At 45.5% G+C, this 21,519-nt stretch overlaps 1 protein-coding gene across 3 annotated transcripts in view; it reads right to left on the reverse strand.

The window, feature by feature from the left end:
• The window catches only part of LOC146036048 (cytochrome P450 2G1-like), a 66,744-nt gene that overhangs the window by 20,419 nt on the left and 24,806 nt on the right, over positions 1-21,519 (reverse strand). For 2 of the 3 annotated variants that reach the window (XM_083159819.1, XM_083159818.1), the window contains exon 5: positions 16,730-16,882. In XM_083159819.1, coding sequence (XP_083015945.1) covers positions 16,730-16,882 — 153 coding nt within the window. Of the gene's footprint in view, positions 1-2,009; positions 3,047-16,729; positions 16,883-21,519 lie in introns of those variants that run through there. The other variant, XM_083159820.1, reaches the window with a different exon arrangement.

The following is a 21,519-nucleotide window of genomic DNA, read 5'->3' on the forward strand; positions in this document are numbered from 1 at the left end:
TACATGATTTTTTGGGTGTCTATGTAATCATACATCGACATGGAGACCATATATGTACCGCTTTGCTCGCCATACTATTATATTCCCACTTTATGCCCACTTGGATAGTAAAGTATGAAAATCCACCTTTTTTCTGAAAAAAATCATGAAAACCTCATGTCGACCATAAGTCACTAGTCACTGTCCAAGGTGTCCATCTAGTCCCTGTCGAACCATTAGTGGTCAACCTAGTGACCGTTGACCTAGACATAGCTAGACTATGTCTAGACTAGCAAGGGCATATTTTGTGCCCCCCCTACCCCGGTAATGAATTAGGGGCGTGGCTAACATGTGTTTGCATGTTACATTTGAAAAGAAAAAACTTAAAAAATAAGACACTATATAAGACGCTGTAACGGAATCTGCTGCGCTATATAAGACGCTGTAATGGAATCTGCTGCACTATATAAGAAACTGTAACGGAATCTGCTGTGCTATATAAGACACTGTAACGGAATCTGCTGCGCTATATAAGACGCTGTAACGGAATCTGCTGCGCTATATAAGACACTGTGACGGAATCTGCTGCGCTATATAAGACACTGTAATGGTAGCTTCTGTGCTATATAAGACACTGTAACGGAATCTGCTGCGCTATATAAGACACTGTAACGGAATCTGCTGTGCTATATAAGACACTATAACGGAATCTGCTGCGCTATATAAGACACTGTGACGGAATCTGCTGCGCTATATAAGACACTGTAATGGTAGCTTCTGTGCTATATAAGACACTGTAATGGAATCTGCTGCGCTATATAAGACACTGTAACGGAATCTGCTGTGCTATATAAGACACTATAACGGAATCTGCTGCGCTATATAAGACACTGTGACGGAATCTGCTGCGCTATATAAGACGCTGTAACGGAATCTGCTGCACTATATAAGACGCCGTAACGGTACCTGCTGCGCTATATAAGACGCCGGAACGGAATCTGCTGCGCTATATAAGGCGCCGGAACGGTATCTGCTGCGCTATATAAGACACTGTAACGGAATCTGCTGCGCTATATAAGACACTGTAACGGAATCTGCTGCGCTACATAAGACACTGTAACGGAATCTGCTGCGCTATATAAGACACTGTAATGGTAGCTTCTGTGCTATATAAGACACTGTAACGGAATCTGCTGCACTATATAAGAAACTGTAACGGAATCTGCTGTGCTATATAAGACACTGTAACGGAATCTGCTGCACTATATAAGAAACTGTAACGGAATCTGCTGTGCTATATAAGACACTGTAACGGAATCTGCTGCGCTATATAAGACGCTGTAACGGAATCTGCTGCGCTATATAAGACACTGTGACGGAATCTGCTGCGCTATATAAGACACTGTAATGGTAGCTTCTGTGCTATATAAGACACTGTAACGGAATCTGCTGTGCTATATAAGACACTGTAACGGAATCTGCTGCGCTATATAAGACACTGTGACGGAATCTGCTGCGCTATATAAGACGCCGTAACGGTATCTGCTGCGCTATATAAGACGCTGTAACGGTATCTGCTGCGCTATATAAGACGCCGGAACGGAATCTGCTACGCTATATAAGGCGCCGGAACGGTATCTGCTGCGCTACATAAGACACTGTAACGGAATCTGCTGCGCTATATAAGACACTGTAACGGAATCTGCTGCGCTATATAAGACACTGTAACGGAATCTGCTGCGCTATATAAGACACTGTGACGGAATCTGCTGCGCTATATAAGACACTGTAATTGTAGCTTCTGTGCTATATAAGACACTGTAACGGAATCTGCTGTGCTATATAAGACACTGTAACGGAATCTGCTGCGCTATATAAGACACTGTGATGGAATCTGCTGCGCTATATAAGACGCCGTAACGGTATCTGCTGCGCTATATAAGACACTGTAACGGAATCTGCTGCGCTATATAAGACACTGTAACGGAATCTGCTGCGCTATATAAGACACTGTAACGTTTGTAGCCTACCTGAGCAGACGTGCAGAGTGTGAGCTCCAGCCTTCCAGTGCAGTGAGAGTTCCGCCCCCAGCTTCCCCAGGCTTGGGGCACCTTTCCTGGGAAAAGCAAAAGGCAAGCACCCGGTGCGGGGTTGCCTGGAGCAAAAGAGCATAATGGTGAAGGGTGTCAGCAGGAGACCAGCAGCCCGCAAAGCTGGCCCTAAGACCCCCAGGACTGGTGCAGCTACAAGGTCCAGAAGATCTGACCCAGTACCTGAAATCATGGCTGCAGATGAGAACAGTGGCATGAAGGACCCCCCAGAAGATCCCGGAGGTACCCCTGCACCTAGCCTGGTGCGGGGAGAAGAGATGGGAGAACCTGCTGCGAAAGCATCCAGCGGTGGCAAAGAAACAACTGCCGTGGGGGGTACAAGTTTCATGCTGTTGAGTGAATCTTCTTTTGATGAAGATGAAGACAGGCACTTTGATTTGATGTGTCTGCAGGACTTGAGACGTGAAATAGTGTTTGTTAACCGTAAGCTGCAGAAAGCCAAGGAAAAACGCAATGCTATTTCCAAATGGGATCAGTGCACACTGGATAACATTGTCTCAAGACATTTAAAAAGTCTGAATAAGATAGAACGCCGTATACAGCTTAAAGAGATGGATGGCATCAGCTGTGAAAAATCTCCAGCACTGCATGAGTCAACTGCACACCAGGTGGTTAATCTTTCCCACGCTGTCAAGCTGTGCTCTGACCTAGATTCCAGCAGTGAGGGAACCAGGAAGACACCTGCAGTGAAACCTGAGAACGTGGCAGCTACTATGCTAGAGGAATCTGACAAGGAAACACTGAACAGGACAGAGGCTGCAGGCAAGATGCTAACTGTGGCTAAAACAGCGAGTGTGAAACCGGCAGTGATCGGAGGAGAGAGAGAGGTGCCGTCTGGGTCCATCACAACAGGAGCAGCAGTGAGTAAGACCAAGGCAGGGGATCCCCAGGACACTGTAAGTACTGATTATGTGATGAATGAGCCAGAGGAGGACAGTGCGTTCCTGGGGACCCCTGTGGTCTTCAAGGAACACCAGAGTAACTTACCAGACTGTCTTTCAGCCTCAGAATGTGAAGCAGTATTGGAAAAAGCGGCACTGATTTCTGATGTCTTAAAGTACAAAAAAGGAAAGGCTGTTAAAAATGTAATAGACAGTCAAGTTGCAGGGCCAAGTTATGCATGTGAAACTGAGAAAAAGAAAGTGTCTTTCTCAAGTAAAAGTAATAATGTGGTGATTTCTTGTGAACCTGTTATAACAGCAGAAGGTAATGTTGGGAAAAAGTCGACATGTGAAATGCTGACACAGGGTCAAAAAAGACTAAATGTGGACACTTTAAACAGTAATGAAATGGTTGTTTTTGAGACTGTTTTTGGGGCCATTGGTGCACCTGAAGGTGCAAGGGGTGCCTTAAAGCTAATTTCTAGTCAAATTAACAAACAGAAAAGTATTGAAAATGTTGCAAATGATGTGTCGACACCAATATCTTATGCAAAGGCAGTTTGTCAAAATGAAGGCATGAAAGAAAATGTCTTAAATCATGAAGGGCCTGTAAAGAGTTCTTATGGTAGGCGTCACTTGCTCCAATTTAAATGGATTGGCAAAACAGAAACCCCCTCGCAGTCAGACTTTTTAAATATGATTTTTTCTCTAAATTGCCATGCCGGTGATCTGTCGGCGTGTATACACCCCGACAGATCTCCCTTCTTTGATGTGAGTTTCTTATCCCCTTATAAGATGCACAAAGTGTTTGAAGAATGGGAGAGGAAAAAAGCAGAGGAAAAATATGAGGGTTTTATAGTGACGGCCACATCCTCCAGGCCTGAGTATGTGAGAATTAAGATCTTAGTCAGGAATGACTTAATTCCAGCCGAGGATATTGAATTTTGGTTAAACAGAAATTGCACAGTCAAGAGCAAACTCACTAAAATTGGGTATACGCTTGGAGTGTGGGGAGGTGCTTGGTCGGTCCTGGTAAAATTACATCAGATAGAGGGAAAGACCTTGCACCTACCATCGGCGGCGTATATTGGTAGAGATAGGATCCAAGTATTCTACCCTGGCCAGCCCCGCACGTGTTTCAAATGTGGCCAGATTGGTCATAATAGCAGTGAATGTGGGGAACAGAAATGTAACATGTGTAATGAAGTCGGCCATGCTTCAAACACGTGCAATAAGGTGAAATGCAACCTGTGTGGCCAGGTGGGACACCCATACAGCAGGTGCCCAAATTCTGCTAAGAATCCCACAAACAATCCACAGAGTAACGAAAATTATGCAAAAGCCATAATTAATAAAGACCAGCAAGTAGAGTGGGTGGCAGACTCAAAAGGAGAAGAGGAACCTTTTCAAATGGTAAAAAAAGGGAAAAAGTCCTGTAAAAAGGTGATAGAAACCAACCTAAATCTTTCAAACAGATTCCTAGCTTTCTCTGAGAGTGAGGATGAAGAGGAGTCTGGGATTGGTGAGGGTGATATAGTTAAACAAAAAGAAGGCCTAGTTTTCAAACCAAGTGGAAAAAAAAATAAAATTGAGAAAATAATTGACAAAATTAAAGACAGGCAAAGTGAACAGAGGGAGAAGGAGACCTCTAAGCATAGGAAAGGGGCAAGCAATATTAGTACCAATATCAGGGCCACAAAAGGTAAAGCTAATAAAAGAATAGCCCATGAAGAATCGGAAGTATCAGGTGAAGATGCCCTTAGGAAATCTAAACTTCAAAAGAGCAAAACTCCTGAGGCAAATATTCCAACTGAAAGCAACCCAGAAATAGATAAGGAAAGTAAACCGCCAGACATCAGCGTAAACCCAGATGGTTTGTCTGAAGGTATGGAAGTGGTCACGAATGACATGGGTGGAGGAGAGAGAATGGATGGTGATGGTAATGGTGAAATAAATAAGAGCTTATGTTAAATCCTTTACAAATTTATTTATGGATCCCCATCTCATTAAATGTGCCACTCTTAATGTGGCATCAATATCATCTGGTAGGGCCCAGCTTATGGCCTATGATTTTTTGAATGGCAAGGATTTTGACATACTTTTCCTTCAGGAGACCAGAACGAGAACCCTCGAGGTCCTGCATAGGGCTAAGAGGGAATGGACCAGGGGTCCCTCGTTTTGGTCTCTTGCGGCTGAGCCCTACAGTGGGGTGGCGGTTCTTTTTACCGACAAGGTAACCATAAATAGATTTGTAGAACTGGAGGTAGGAAGGTGTATAGTTTTGGACGTTAACCTTAGGGGACAGGACCTGAGGCTAATTAACATCTATGGCCCCCAATCACCTTGGGACAGGAAATGTCTTTTCGGGTTAATAAAACCTTTTCTGTTCACAGCTCAGCAGGTCATTTTTGGTGGTGACTTTAACACTGTCACCAGGCCAAAAGATAGAGGAGGGCCCAAAAATAATAAGACCCTGGGCTATGATGCAAATTTCTTAGTTAGCATGGTAGGACAGGCTGGTCTGGAGGATGTTCATGTCAAGCATTTCCCAGACCTCACGGGTTTCACTTATTTCTGTGGTAAGCGTAGGTCTAGAATAGATAGATTTTTTGTTAAAGGAGGTTCGAAAACTCTGCCCCCCAAGGTAGAGCCAGTAGAATTCTCTGACCACTGTTTTTTCTCTTTCTCCTTGAATGCTTCAGAGACCATCCAGAAAGGGAGGGGTCTATGGAGGTTGAATGCTGAACTCCTGAAGAATGAGGGCGTGATGCAGTCTCTCAGAGATCTCCTGATGGATCATGAATCGCTGTTGGAGGCAGGATGGAGTAGATCTGAGTGGTGGGAGGTTTTTAAAAAGAAAGTCCAGGGTTTCTTCAAGAGGCTGGTAAGGAAAAAGAACTTGATAAAAAAAAATACCTACTATGCTCTGAAAAGGGAATTAGATTTCCTGATCTCTGAGAATGGAGATGGTGGGGAAATCTCCAGAGTGAAGGCTCAGATGAAGGAATACCAATATAATCGGTTAGCTTCTTTGACCCTGGAGAGGGATTTCGGTACATACCACTCGCCGGATCCCTACCAGGATTGTAAGAGGAGGACTGAAGTTAAGGAAATCAGAGGTCTACATGACAATCAGGGTGTGCTTCAGGAGGGGAAAGAAGGCATCCTGAGAGTTGTGAAGGACTATTACTCTGACCTTCTGTCTGAGAAATCACTTATCGGAGAAAAGATGGAATCGTTTCTGAGGGAGACCCCAGGTCTGGTGAATCCAGGTACCTCTCTTGATTGTTTGTGCAACAGAATAAGTGTAGAAGAAGTGAGGGAAGCGATTGGTGGATTGTCACCAAAGAAGTCACCCGGACCTGATGGTCTAACATCGGAATTTTATAAAGAACTGTCTGATGTCATCGCTCCCCGTCTTACGGAGGTGTTTAATACCTGTTTGGAGAAAGGTGAACTGTCTCCTTCCATGAGACGGTCGGCGCTTATTCTGTTGTTCAAAGGTAAGGATCGTACTCGTATTGAGAATTGGCGCCCCATCGCCCTCCTCAATACAGATAGAAAGATTTTGGCAAAAGTATTTTTCAACAGAATAATAGAGTTCTCAAAAGCTCTTCTTTCATCTTCCCAGCATTGCACCGTGAAAGGGCGTAGCACCTTTAGTGCAGTCCTTGGTGTCCGGGAGGCCGTGGAGCGGTGTAGGGCTGGAAAGTTTGGAAAATATCTGCTGGCTTTGGACCAATCCAAGGCTTTTGACCGTGTCAACCATAAGTACCTCTGGGCTTTACTGGAAAGGTATGGCTTCCCGGGGAAGATGGTAGATTGGCTCAAAATTCTATATAGTAAGGCCGAGAGCTTCCCTCTTGTCAATGGTTGGGTAGGGCCCTCCTTTAGTGTGGACTCGGGAGTACGTCAGGGATGCCCCCTGAGCTCTCTTCTCTATGTTTTTGCGATCGATCCTCTGATAAGGAGGATTGAGAACAGCGCATTGGAGGGACTGCAGCTGGCTCCGGATTTCACGCTAAGGGTGACAGCCTATGCGGACGATGTCACCATAATTCTGTCATCTGTGGCAGAGGCGGGTGTCATTGACCAACTAGTCCAGAATTACTCTGTGACTTCCGGTTCAAAAGTGAACAAAGACAAGAGTGAAGTTTTCTGGATGGGGGAGGGAGGGAAGGAGTTTCCCCTCCCGGACACCTTCCCCGTGGCCAGTGATAGCATCAAAGTTTTAGGCATCCATTTCGACCATGGTGATTATGCCACAGCAAATTGGGAAAGGAAGCTGGAGGATGCAACCAAGAAAGTAAACCTATGGAAAAGTAAAAAATTTTCCCTGAGGGAAAGGGTGGACATATGCAAGACCTATTTGGTACCAATGTTCCTGTATGTCAGCTACGTCTGTTGTTTGCCACAATCGCTGTGGTCCAGACTATGTTCTCTGTTTTTCCACATGTTTTGGGGAAACAAGATGAACATGGTCAAGAGAGGTATTGTGTACAGATCGAGGGCAGAGGGAGGCCAAGATATGGTCAACCCTGTAGTCTTCTTCACAACAGCTTTTCTAAAGCTGAATATTGGTAGCATCTTTATGGAAGACCCCCCTCGATGGGTACAGGGTTTTCTGGAGTGGTGGAATCCCTTTTCCAGAGCGTGGATAGAGGGAGGCCGACTGAAAAAGCCCTGGACTGGCAGAGGATACCTTCCGATCTACGTGATTCTGGCCATTAGGATGATTACCAAGTGGGGTGTGGCAGTTGGAGATGTAAGGGACCTCTCGAGGAAGGAGTTGGGGAAGAGGGTCTTGCAAATCTACTTCCTGGCCCCGCTGGCTTTGAGAGATTGTCCAGGCACCGTCTGTTCAGCTGGGTTGAAGTTGCTCAATGACCGACGGATCCCTCTGAAGTTTAGAGACATTGCCTGGCTCTCGTTCCAAGGGAAGCTCTATGTTGGAGGGAACCTTAAGTTTAAAAGGACCAATGATCGTGGTTGTCCACGGGAGGAATGTCTTGGGGAGGAGGAGACTATAGACCACTTTTTTCTTAAGTGTCCCTTCAATGTTGAAGTTTATAGATCGGTGTCAATCTCACTGGGCATTCCTTGTCTTTCGGGGCTTAGTTACCCGGAATGGGCCTACGGTGCTTTCAAGAGATATGGGGATTTTGATTTGTGCACCATTTATATAGTTAGTTTAGTTGTTAGGTACCACACGTGGCATGCACGGTGTCATATTGGAATCAGGAAAAAGGTCCTTCCTCTTAGGATGGTGGTGGATCTTATCCTACAGGATGTAAAGGTGGTGATGGATAAGGAAAGGGAAAAGCTAGATGCTATCAGCTGGTCTCGCCTGTGGGGCCAGCTGAAACCTCCTTAGTAGGTGGCGTCTGGTGTAATCCCGGACCTTCTGGGAACTTTTCTTCTTTAAACACGTAGTGCATGTTTTCCTTCATTTTTTTTTAAAGGAAAGGTTTATATACACATCCCTAGCATAAGTCTTATTTAATTTATGTTGGTGAATTGAATGTAAGGGGGGAGTGTTTGATTTAAATGAATGTCTTGTGGGCATGGGTTATATAAATTTATGTTTCAAGGTGGTGGGTATCAAGGGTGTGGTGATGGTTGGGTGGTTAAATTGTTTTGCATGTTGATGGTTTCCTCGAGGCTTGAATGATGAATATATGGGGAGTATGGGGATGAATGATGGATACAAGATGATGGATAAGTGATTCTCTTAGTAAAAAATGGGTTTCAAATTTTTTTCTTTAATGTTATAGTTTCATTTATAATTCTATATATATATATATATATATATATATATATATATATGTTTTAGTTTATATGAGGCAGATTGCTATATGTTTTGTTCTTGTGCTATTTTGATTCTAGGTATATGTATTCATTACTTTCCTTATTTATTATGTATATACTGGTTTTTAAATTTTTGTACATATGGATGAAATCTTCAATAAAAGAAGCATCGACACTGTAACGGAATCTGCTGCGCTATATAAGACACTGTAACGGAATCTGCTGCGCTATATAAGACACTGTAACGGAATCTACTGCGCTATATAAGATGCTGTAACGGAATCTGCTGCGCTATATAAGACACTGTAACGGAATCTACTGCGCTATATAAGACGCTGTAACGGAATCTGCTGCGCTATATAAGACACTGTAACGGAATCTACTGCGCTATATAAGACACTGTAACGGAATCTACTGCGCTATATAAGACACTGTAACGGAATCTACTGCGCTATATAAGACGCTGTAACGGAATCTGCTGCGCTATATAACATGCTGACAGCTGTAAATAAATAAATATATATACAGCACAGCAGGGCAGCAGCAGATGCCAGAGAGATTCACTCCCCCCCCCCCCCCTCCTCCCCTCCCCCAAACCCCAAGTGTATTATTAATCTTATTACATCATTAATTAGCTGTAAACAAAAAAAAAATCCACCTTGAATAATGATAGCAGGGCGGCACGGGCGGCAGCAGAAACTATCCACATTAGCGCTTGGGATGGCTGTGGCTGATGACGGAGGAGGGAGTGAGAGGCAGGCGACTGTGGGAGGAATCCGAGTGCTGCTGCGCTGCGCTGCCCGGAAGCCGGTCCGAGCAGCAGCAGCACGATTTACATTGGAGTGAGTCACCAAGCGTCAGGGACCGGGCAGGGGGCAGGAGCAGTGGCGTAACTATAAAGTTTGCTCCCCCCTGCTAAAAGTTTGTGGCGCCCCCCACATAGCATATATATTATATATATATATATATATATATATATATATATATATATATATATATATATACATACACACACACACAAACACAGCAAGAAGTAGTAAAGCACTCAGCAGATCTATACAAATGCCTGAATTAAAACATGTGCAGCAATCGACTTACATTTCAAAGCCCACACACCCCTTTATTAACTCTGTCAAAAGGGATAACATACAAACTCCACACAACAAAAGTAGGCTGAGGGTAGTAGGGACAGTGTTTGGGGGAGCAGTACTGTAAGCACAGCAAGGCAATAAGGGGGACAAAGCAAAGGGAGGGTGAGAGAGCCAGGGGCAGACACAGCTGTATATATTATTTATTTATAATAACAAGGGTAATGTGTTGGGGGCTGCAGCAGTTACTGTGTCGATGGAAAGGGGGACATGGTGGCAGTGGTGACATGGGGAGGGGGGAAAAGCGGCGGCTGTTGCAGCAGTGCAGTACTGGGCAGGGGTCGGATCCAGAAAAAAATGCTCCTGGCAGCAGAGCTGGCTTAGCCTCAACTCATACCTCCAGCACCCGGCAAAGGCTTCCACTCCTCCATCCGGCAGCTTCTTCCCCTCTTCGCAGCTCTGGCATCCAGCAGCAGTTATGTCCCCAGCAGGCAGCACCCCGCAGATTCATCCTCCGTCAGCAGAGTAGCAGCAGCTCCGCCCACCTTCTCCTTCTGGTAGCAGCAGGCTCCATCCCTGGTGACACAAATCCACCCCTGGTACACGGTAGTACAGTGCGCACTGAAGGGGAGACGCAGGTGGATGCCTCCCTGTGTACCGGAGTACCACTTTACCACCATCGATCGGGAGACAGGGGAGTGCAGGCAATCATTTTTTTTTAATGACAGATACCCTGTCATGGCCGCGCCCGCGCCGACAAGCGCGGGAGGCGGCCGTGCACAATAAGCAGCAGCCGCCGGGCAGGGCAACCGCCGGCGCGCGCTTTCTTCTGCAGGGTTGATTTTTGCGGAGGGGGGGCGGGCCGGCGGCGCCATCCGACCAATCGGCGCCCGGAGCAGGAGCTCCGGTGGCTCCGCCCTCCCTACGCCTCTGCTATCCACTAACCGGATACCCTGAAAAACACGGTGCTGCGGATCACTGGGTATGGTTGTCAGCACATATATATATAAAACATACAACATTACATGTACATATGCTAACTGGCTCCCTCATGCAATGTGTGGTCGGTACTCCAAATCAGGGACAGCAGCAGCCACTGCTCCTCGATCACCTTCCCCTGTAAGCTCATGACCCACCTGCTGCCTCTGCACCGAATGCATCTCCCTCCATTAGCCATTCTTGCATACACTCCAGGAACAACTGGGAGGCTCCCGAAGGTTGGGTAGCCCTCCCAGCCCCTTGGGGCAATAGACAAGTTTCCTGGGTCATGCCGCACAGGCCCCACCCCCAGGTAGCCCCTGCACCTGGCCATCGAATATTAAAATGGATAGATGCAAAAAAAAAATGTAGTAGTCAGGGGCGCCTGTTGGCGCCCCTGAATACTACATACATAATAACACCTTTCCTACATCCACTCCTCCAAAATCTTATTTTCTATATGACATTAGTTTTATTATTTTATTGAAAAATGTTTCTTTTTATTCATAAGGATAAAATTATGAGATATACTGTTGCAGTAATGGAGATCCAAATAACAAGATATGAAAAGATCAAATATAAATCAAATTAAACCTTTATTCTATAACTTTTAGTGTAAAACAACGTAAACTTCATTAACTATATAAAGAGGGACAAACTGTCAGCAAGGCACTGGTAGAGTGATCTCACAATAGCTTGTGATGTCACAATAGCTAGTGATGTCACAACAGCTAGTGATGTCACGATGGAGCTTGGAGGGTAAAAAAAAAGCAGCGCACTGCACAGAGAGCATTATTGTTGCAGAGTCACGGGACATAGAAGCAGCTCTGACAGATTTTGTCTTATTATCTTCTCAAACCATGGCGGAAATACCCTGCAACGTAGTGGTATACAGTACCTTATGTTTGGATGACCAAAAGATTGACTTGGTGTATTCAGTTTCAAAGCGAGTATGTGATGATGGTGAAATAATTCACCCAGGAGATCTACAAGAGGACCAACTGATGGTGACTATCAGGGATGGCTCTACAGAGATTGAGATGGTTGGTGCTCCAAAAGCATGGAGCTATGATCGTTATTTAGGCTGGATAGAAGAGGCACATAACTATAGTGCCATGTGGACGCTCACAGAAAGTCTACTGCCTCATACTGTCAGCACGGACGTGACTGGCGATGATAGGAGTGACAGAGAAAGGAGCGGACAGCTGGAGGAAAACATACAAGAGACTCCAAATGACGACATGATGGACGCATTACAGCTCAAAAGAGAAGTGGAGGAGGAAATAAAAAAGAAAGAAGCTGAACTTAGAGAACTCCATCAAGTGAAGGAAAGTTTAAATGACATTCTAAAAGAAAAGACCCCACGCTCAGGCTGGCGAGGCTTCGTCAGCAGCATTAGAGGGTCAGTGCGCAATATATTCAGAAGACGCAGCAGCACTTATTTCCTCACTACAGAGGGTGAAGCAGGCCCACAGGCTGAGACAGACATTAATCAATGTCTGGGAATGACATATTCCCAGCTCCTATACTAGATCAGATTTGTCCGTGGGATAGGCTGAACTCATCTTGGTGCAGACATTCCACACCTCAGATATGAGCATTGAAGTCGCAAGGCTGAGCTCATCTAGGTGCAGACATTCCACACCTGAGAGATGAGCATTGAAGTCGCAAGGCTGAGCTCATCTAGGTGCAGACATTCCACACCTGAGAGATGAGCATTGAAGCCCCTGCCCCTTACACACCCTCTGCTGCACCACATTATCCTGGAACAGAGATTCAACACCTGAGATCATCACATACAGCACCTGGGGATTAGGGCTACTGGCGAAACCCCATTAAAAAAAACGACACAGTGCAGCCACCTCATGGGTGTGTTGGAAGAGCTGCTAATTATTTATAAAATGTTGACAGTTACATCTAACTTGTTGATAACTTATAATACCAAAAAATCAGTCGCAGTTCCGATATGTCAATTAGTACCAAAATTAAAACAATAACACCAAATAAATGAATTATGATGATCACACCGAAGATTTGGTAGTGCAGCTCCCAGAAGTAATTGGAATAGATTACTTGCAGAAATAGTTTTAAAAGGACAGAGAGTGCAAAACCAAAATCTAAATATTTGTTATACAGTAGGTTTATTAACCAGTAAAAAACAATTTGAATATGCATTTGTAAATATATACAATAAAATACATTTATTACTCACTGGTGCCCATCTATTTAAGAGTGTGACTCTGTTAAATAAAATAAATAATGTATTTTATTCTATATATTTACAAATGCATATTTTAATTGTTTTTTACTGGTTAATAAACCTATAACAAATATTCAGATTTCGGTTTTGCGCTCTCTTTCTTTTTAAAAATATTGTTGGTAACTTAATAACCTGAATATTTAAACCCAGGCAACGCTGGCTACTTCAGCTAGTGCAGTGATTCCCAACAGTGGTTTGCTTGAGTGTCACCTGACTTCTGCAGGGGTGTCGTCTTGCAGTAGGTTGGTGGTCAAGTTCCAAATCTAATTATTCATGGTTAAAACTATTGGCAAAACCAGCGCTAGTGGCTGCCAATGATAAAACATGTGGACAAAAAGATGCACAACTATCAACCACAACAGAACTAAATAATGACAGGTAGGCAAAATTTACTTCATTTAATATTTTTACCAAATTTGTCAATAAAAACAGTTTTTATCCTAGGGATGCCATAAACAAAAGTGATGATTCTCTAGGGTACAGTGATTCAAGTAAGTTTGGCAACCATTGAGCTAGTTTAATATATATGCTGGCTGTCATACCCAATGAACAGCAGCACTGCTCTGCTTCGCTGACCTTGCCGCAGCATAGGACACCGCGCTCAGCTTGACTGTCTTCTATAAGCCCACCCCCAGATTCCGGTAGGCTACTTTCCCTGGAATCTGGGGGTGGGTTTATAAAAGATAGACAAGCTGAGCGCCAGGGGCGGATCCAGGGTAAAATGAAAGGGGGGGGCACCATGATAAAAGGGTTTAGGTGGGGGAGGGGGCGGTGTTAGTGGTGCCAGTGTACATGCTAAGAGAGTGGCAGAGAGAGGGTGGGAAAGGGATTAAAAATAGGCGCTGGCATTTAAAGTACGCAGGCCCAACATGGCGACAAAAGCGAAGGACGTAGTTGTACGCGCGCCGAAGGCGCGCTCCGGAAAAGGGGTGTGGCCACTCAACAGAGGTGTGTCCTTGAGTGTAGTCTACAACACCATATACAACTTCTACACATTATGCAACAAAATACTAGACCCCTTTATACTTCCCCCTTACACATGATGCCAAATGGAATGAAACTCAATTCACATAATTCCACATGGATTGAGCCAAAATTCAAATAATGCCACATGGATTGTGTCAAAATTCACATAATGCCACACGGATTGAGCCAAAATTTACATAATAACACACGGATTTAGCCAAAATTCACTTAATGCCAAATGGATTGAGCCAAAATTCACATAATGCCACATGGATTGTGTCAAAATTCACATAATGCCACATGGATTGAGCCAAAATTCACATAATGCCACACGGATTGAGCCAAAATTTACATAATGCCACACAGATTGAGCCAAAATTCACATAATGCCACACAGATTGAGACAAAATTCACATACTGCCACACGAATTGAGCCAAAATTCACATAATGCCACATGGATTGAGCCAAAATTCACATGATGCCACACGGATTGAGACAAAATTCACATAATGCCACATATATTGAGACAAAATTCACATAATGCCACACGGATTGAGCCAGAATTCACATAATGCCACAAAGATTAAGCCAAAATTCACAGTACGCTTCATAAACAGGGACATTGTCCACCAAAGGCACGCATTAAACATTTACACCATAATGTCCATTACACGTTAAGATACACGCCATTATGTCCATTATGTATTATGCCAAACACCATAATGCCTATTAAAAATTAGGTACTTATGTATTATCTGGGCTCCCATGTTAAATGCACCCCATTTTTTCATACCCCTACTATCCATCTACGCATGGAGTTGATTTTATATAGTGCCCGAAGCGTGGCGAGCGCAGCGAGCCCCACGAGGGGACGCGGTCTCATAAGAAAAACGGGAGCCCAGATATTACATAAGTACCATAAATTATGCTACATAAATGCTGCTTATCTATATGCTCATTGCCAAGGGTTCCATGCTCATTGCCAGAGGTTCCATGCTCGTTGCCATGTGGGATTACATGTTCATTGCCAAGGGGGAATACATGCTCGCGGTAAATGGGGGACAGCCGCCGCCAGACAGAAGTGATAGCCACTCACAGTGGCAGAGCCTGGCTGTATTCAGAGCACTGCAGATACCGGCTATTTGAAATAATACCCCTTTCACACCAGAAAATGCATTCCCAGTTTGGCCCCTTTTACACCAGCCTAGTCCCTGCATTTTCAGGTGTGAGGGGGAGAGAAAACCACCCCCCCACCCTTTAAACCCTTTAACCAGTTATCTCATTTAACTGGCTATATCTTCGGAAGCAACTGACCCATTTTCATGAGTATCATATTGAAGAACTTTTGAGTGGGCTTTGATTGATTTTGGTCCAGTGAAACTGGAACATTTGGTTCCAGAGTAATCTGCCCTCAAAGAACATGAACAGCCATGAAATTACATTTCAAAAATAAAAAAAATCGGTTTACACATAATATCTCTGGAACCGATTGAGCGATATGGACCAGCCTGGTATCATATTGAAGGCCCAGCGATTTGGAATTGAATGATATCAACCACAAGCTTCTGTGATGCCAGGGCGGGAACTGGCAGCCGTCGGAACCGGGTGAGGGTCGGAATTGACGGGTCCCATATTATCCTATGGGGAAAAAAGTTACAGCTTTGCCAGGCGATATCTCCGGTTCCCGGGGGACTAGAGACACGGGGCTGGGCTCGTTGGAAAGCCCTGGTCCTCAGCTACAAAATGAAATGACAGGGGGGGCACGTGCCCGGGTGCCCCCCCCCCCCCCTGAATCCGCCACTGGATGCAATGCGCGGTCCTCTCTGAGTCGCCCCAGCAGGAGAAGCAATCTGCAGAATTGCTCCCGGCTCCGGGCAAGCTTAGTGGGGATTGCATGCAATATATCGCATCCGTTCCTGCCACCCAGGAAGGTCCTGGGTGGCTCAAGGAAGCACTGTGTGCAAATCCTATGAGGGGAGAAGTTGTTGCAGTGTATGGGGGCCTTGAAAAGCATAGTTGGCCATAAAGACTTTTTTTCCATTTAAAATGCATTTGTCATCTACTACTGCCATGTAGACTGAAAAGTCTCTGCCCATTGGGAATTTTTGCACAGTTAGGATGCAATAGTGAATAGGTGGTCTGTATTAGCCCAAGTACTACAATATGGCCCATTCAGATTTGATAATACCGCAGATACACATCTTATGTGGCATGTCAGTGGCACTTGCCTGTTCCTGGTCCAAGATCCAATGACAATGATGATGATCACCAGTACAGATCTTGTTTTACATTGTTATAAAAATAATATGAGAGACATTTTTATACCAACCCTTCAAAAAATTCTAACCATTATTAGCACTGTGATCTAAAACATTTGGCACAAATTTCACCAAATTTGCTGCTACTAGCAGTAGGTATGCCAGATAGGGCTGGTGGCACTATCCTAGCAAAACCTGCAACATGAGCTCATCTTACTGTAGTGCCAACCAAGCCCTATGCCAGTCAGCACAAGGCTGTATTCTTTAGGTAACCCTGTAGGATAAAACAGCCCAATGCTGCTAGCAATAGCAATTTCCCCCTCTACTGGGTGTTTAATATTTTGTTAATAATAGTCTAAAATCTACAGTATACTCTAATTGTGTGCCCTTTGTACTAACCTTCAGTCTTCTTTAGTTCTGCCACCAAGCAGTGAGCCTCCTCCTGGATGTGATCTTCAGTGCTCCTTTTCCCAAAGCCAAAATCCCGCAAAGTGAGGAGAGAAAAACGACGGAGCGCCTTCCACCTCTCCAAATTGGTGGTATAAACTATGCCTGAGAGGAGCAAAATAAGTCCCATTATATCCATAAACATAAACGACTTTAAATATTGTAAACCTGAACTAGATATGGAAGTCCAGCAGATTGTGAATGTGGCCCATAAGGAGGGAATGTGGCCCATTCCTCAATGTGGCCCATTCCTCAAGCTACAATTTTAACTCTGTCCTTTTGCATATTACTCAATATAGAGGGAACATTGGTTATGTAGATAGTGTTATATGTGTTTTTATTTGTATACATATTTATATGTTATCTATAATATCTCAGTAACATAGTAGTATAGGTTGAAATAAGATGTACAGATGGAGCAGCTCTCATTAAAGCGGCTCCCGGTGCGACTATCACCATTGCCGTCCCGCGCCTAAACCCAGAATTGGGCACACGCGCACGAGACGCACGCACCCCATTCTCGGTCCCCATCTGCCAACCCACCCTCTTTTTCAGTTCTATAATGTTCTTTTGGTAGCGAGAAGCCCAGAATTGCACTCCAAATTCTAGATGAGGTCTAACCAGTGCCTTGTACAGTGGCATTTATGAAGGCTAGAATCTTGATGGCCTTATTGGCTGCTCCATGACACTGACCACTGCACCACAGTTTTTTTGTTGGATTTGGACTTGTAGATCCTTTTCCAGTTATGATTTACCCAATTCTACCCCATTTAGATTGTAAGTAGCACTCTAGTTGTGTCTCCCAAGATGCATAACTTTACATTTACCAACATTGGACCTCTTTTTCCATCTTTCCAACCATTCATCTAGTCATTTTCCATTCTAATCACCCAACACAGTTTTGAGTCATCCGCAAAGTATGAGTATTCCCTCCTCTAAATCATTAATAATTATGTCAAATAGAAAAGTCCCTAGCACCGATCCCTTATCATCTCCTTATAACATTGATTGTCATGATTTTTTATGTTACATTTCTTTGATATAATACACATTGGAAATACTCAGCATGTTTTAATATAAAAATAAGGAAATGTTATTGAAAATAATGGCATTTAATTAAACACACAAACGTAAACTACAGCATTTGCTAATGTGAAAAGAATGGCTGTCCATGGGGCTTTTATTCACATGTCAATGAACTCATTAAATTCAGTTGTATGGTTAATTAAACAAGCCCATTGTGTCAGTGGTAACACCTTCATAATCTCATTGTTCAATAACATAACAAATACACAGAAAACAATAAAAATCAGGAAGAGAAGACAAATATATTACATAATAGTATTCGAGTCATATTGTTAATACTTAGCTGAGTGTAATAACTTGTAACTTCCAACAAGAAAAAAACTCACCGAACCATGACATTTTGAAAATGAACCTTATAATTGTCCAAAAAAAAAGAGCTTTGGTGTAAAATTAAATCTATAGCTAAATTTATTGAAAAGTTTGTACATATGAATCACTATATATAAAATGCAAATCCCCCTCACCTTTTTGAGGCGAAGTACCACCAGTAAACACTAGAGGCCACTTAATGGACCAAATTACTCCTGAACAGAAAGTGAAACCAAAATTATATGTTTCAAACTTTCTGAATATGGAGAGAGGGAGCTGTGAAGACAGAGATTGGAGGTAGGAGCAGATAGGGACTGAGCCATCATTTTGACAGACTTACAACGAGTGTATAAATAAAGTTAAAATGTTCCTTCTCATAGCCAGGGGCGGATTGGCCATTATAGCCACCGGGAACTTTCCCGGGAGGCCGACGCTAGTGAGGCCGAAATTTGAGCAGGCTCAGTCATTGGGCTCAGCCGCACAGCGGCAGACGGCGTCACTGCCAGCCTCAGCCCAGTCCCTGTGTGGCCTGCAGTGACGTAACTATGCCTCCGCCGGCTGCGGTGGCGGGGAGGAGCCAGCGCCACAGCAGCACAGAGCCGGAGGTAGAGCTCCCACAAGGCTTATGCTCTGCTGCAGCAGCAGCAGCCAATAGGATACAGACAGTAATTCTCTCTCTACCTCTATCTAGCTGTCTATCTGTGTGAGGACCCTCAGTGACTCTGACGGGGAGGGTCACTGAGCGATGCGTCCACACAGACAGCCAGAGTCTACTCGCTTCCCCTCCCTCACTGCCAGTGCCTGCTGCCCCCCCTTCCACCCTGCCCGGCGCTGGGCGCCCCGCAACCCTTCCACTGTTGCCACCGCTCCCCCTTCTGCACTATGTGCATTAGAGAGCGGCAGCCAGCTGCTGCCTGGCCCGGCAACAGGGGGTCCCCAAAACAGCCCCCCACCCCACTTAATCGCACTGTAAATTACACAGTGCTAGCTCAACTGCCCGGCGGGTGGGCGTGGCTTCGCGGACCGGAGGGGCGGAGCTAAACGGACCCCGGTCGGTGGGCGGAGCTACATAGTTTGGTGGCTGCTGCTGCTGCTTGAGCAAGAGGGGAAGGAGATGCTGCAGTGCTAACCACAGTCTCAGGCCTGCCCAGAACCAGCCAGACTCTGTGGATGTTTAAAAGGTAAGAGTAAGGGTTATGGTATGTGTGTATATTTGGGGGGTGGGTTAGGCTGAGAGAGTTAGGCTCAGGGAAGGGGTAGTAAGTTTTAGGTGAGGGGGGGGGGGTAAGGGTTAGGCCTCAGGGTACGAGGGTTAAGCACTAGGGGGGAGGGTCAGAATTATCCTGTGGTGGGTCAAGACGGAGGGTTAGGGAGCTCATCGGCATAATAGTACACATGCCACAGGGTTCGTCAGCGTTATAGAGTGCAGGCGCGGGGCGATTAAGTGTGCCGTGGGATATCGTGCAGGGTAATAAAGCGCAGGCTACAGGGTGAGGGAGTGCGTCAGTGGGATATAGCGCAGGGTGAGGGAGTGCGTCAGTGGGATATAGTGCAGGGTGAGGGAGTGCGCTAGTGTGATATAGCGCAGGGTGAGGGAGTGCGCCAGTGTGATATAGCGCAGGGTGAGGGAGTGCGTCAGTGGGATATAGCGCAGGGTGAGGGAGTGCGTCAGTGTGATATAGCGCAGGGTGAGGAAATGCGTCAGTGGGATATAACGCAGGGTGAGGGAGTGCGTCAGTGGGATATAGCACAGGGTGAGGGAGTGCGCCAGTGGGATATAATGCAGGGTGAGGGAGTGCGCCAGTATGATATAGCGTAGGGTGAGGGAGTGCGCCAGTGTGATATAGCGCAGGCTGAGGGAGTGCGTCAGTGTGATATAGCGCAGGGTGAGGGAGTGCATCAGTGTGAGAGAATCAGGATGTGGGAGTGCGTCAGTGTGATAGAGCGCAAGTCCCAGGGTGAGGGAGTGCATCAGTGTGATAGAGAGAATACGGCTGCAGGGTGAGGGAGTGCTTCGGCGTGATAGAACGCAGGGAGAGGGTCGGTGTGATAGAGCGCAGGCCAAAGGGGGAGGGAGTGTGTCCAGTTTATGTTTCAGCATGGGAAGAAATTGATGATGTTTGATGGGGAGGGGGGCAGGGATAACAGTGTATGGGGCCCCATGGTTTCTGTCACTGGCCGCTGCAGAGAGCCCGCTGTGCACTGGCATGCACACAGGTAAAAATTCTGCTACTGTAACTGCACATTTAATCCAGGATGCGTTCCTCCGCTACTCTGGGTCGGGTGGTGGTGGTGGTAAGCAAGGGGGGAGTCTGGTCCTTTTTTATATATTTTACAAATTTCAATGTGTTCCTATTCCCTTTTCAATGGTAGATAGATAGATAGAGGTTCATACACACTGGAAATTTTTGCCCAGCATGTATGGATAACGGTGATGGGGAAAATGGACATTACGTGTGTGGTATATTCTGTAATGGGTGTTACCAGTGGCGGATTCAGGGGGGGGGGGGGAACCAAGGCATGTGTCCCCCCCCCTGTCATTTAGGTGATTATTTTTTTTAATCTAGTTTAAGCCAGGAGCTGACACCAGAAACAAGAGCCGGGAGCTGGAGTCTGAACCTCGCGGGAGCCAGAAGAAGACAGGTAGAGGCAGGAGCCTGACCCTCGAAGCTGCCTGGAGCTGACAACAGAAGCAAGAGCCAGGAGCTGTGGTATGATCCTTGCGCTAGCCGGAAACTGACATCTAGAAGCAGGGGGTCTGACCCTCGCAGCTGGCAACCAGAAGCGGGAGCCGTGCAGCAGCCTGGAGCTTACAGCCGCAGGTAAGTTGGAGGTCTAGCGCAGCTTAGAATGTGGCCGTATGGCCCTCTACCTCACAAGCTGCTTCACACCACACTTGCATCAATGTTACATCACTCCATCTTTCTTTCTCCGTCTCTCCTTCTCTCTCTCTCTCTCTCTATCCACATCTGTCTCTTTTCCTTTCTCTCCCTTCCTTTACCCCTGATCTCTCCCTCCTCTCCATTTCTCTCTCTTCCCCTTATCTCACTCTTCCTCTCTCCCTCTTCATCTCTCTCTCTTCCTCTCTCCCATTCCTACTCCCCCCTTTTCTCTCTCTCCCTCCTTAGCCTCTATCGATTCCTAACTCTAATCCTCTCTTCCTTTGTCTCTCCCTCTCCATTTCCCTCTACCCCACTCTCTCTATCCCCCTCCTTTCTCTCCACCTCTCTCCCTCCCCGCCTTCTCCTCTATCCCCCTCCTCCTTCCCCACTATCTCTTTCTGTCACCTCTCATGTCATCCAATGTCTCTACCTGCCATCCTCTGTCACACATTGCCTTCTCCTGGC

Source organism: Crinia signifera, chromosome 9, assembly GCF_055691185.1.
Source record: "Crinia signifera chromosome 9, ASM5569118v1, whole genome shotgun sequence".
NCBI lineage: Eukaryota > Metazoa > Chordata > Amphibia > Anura > Myobatrachidae > Crinia > Crinia signifera.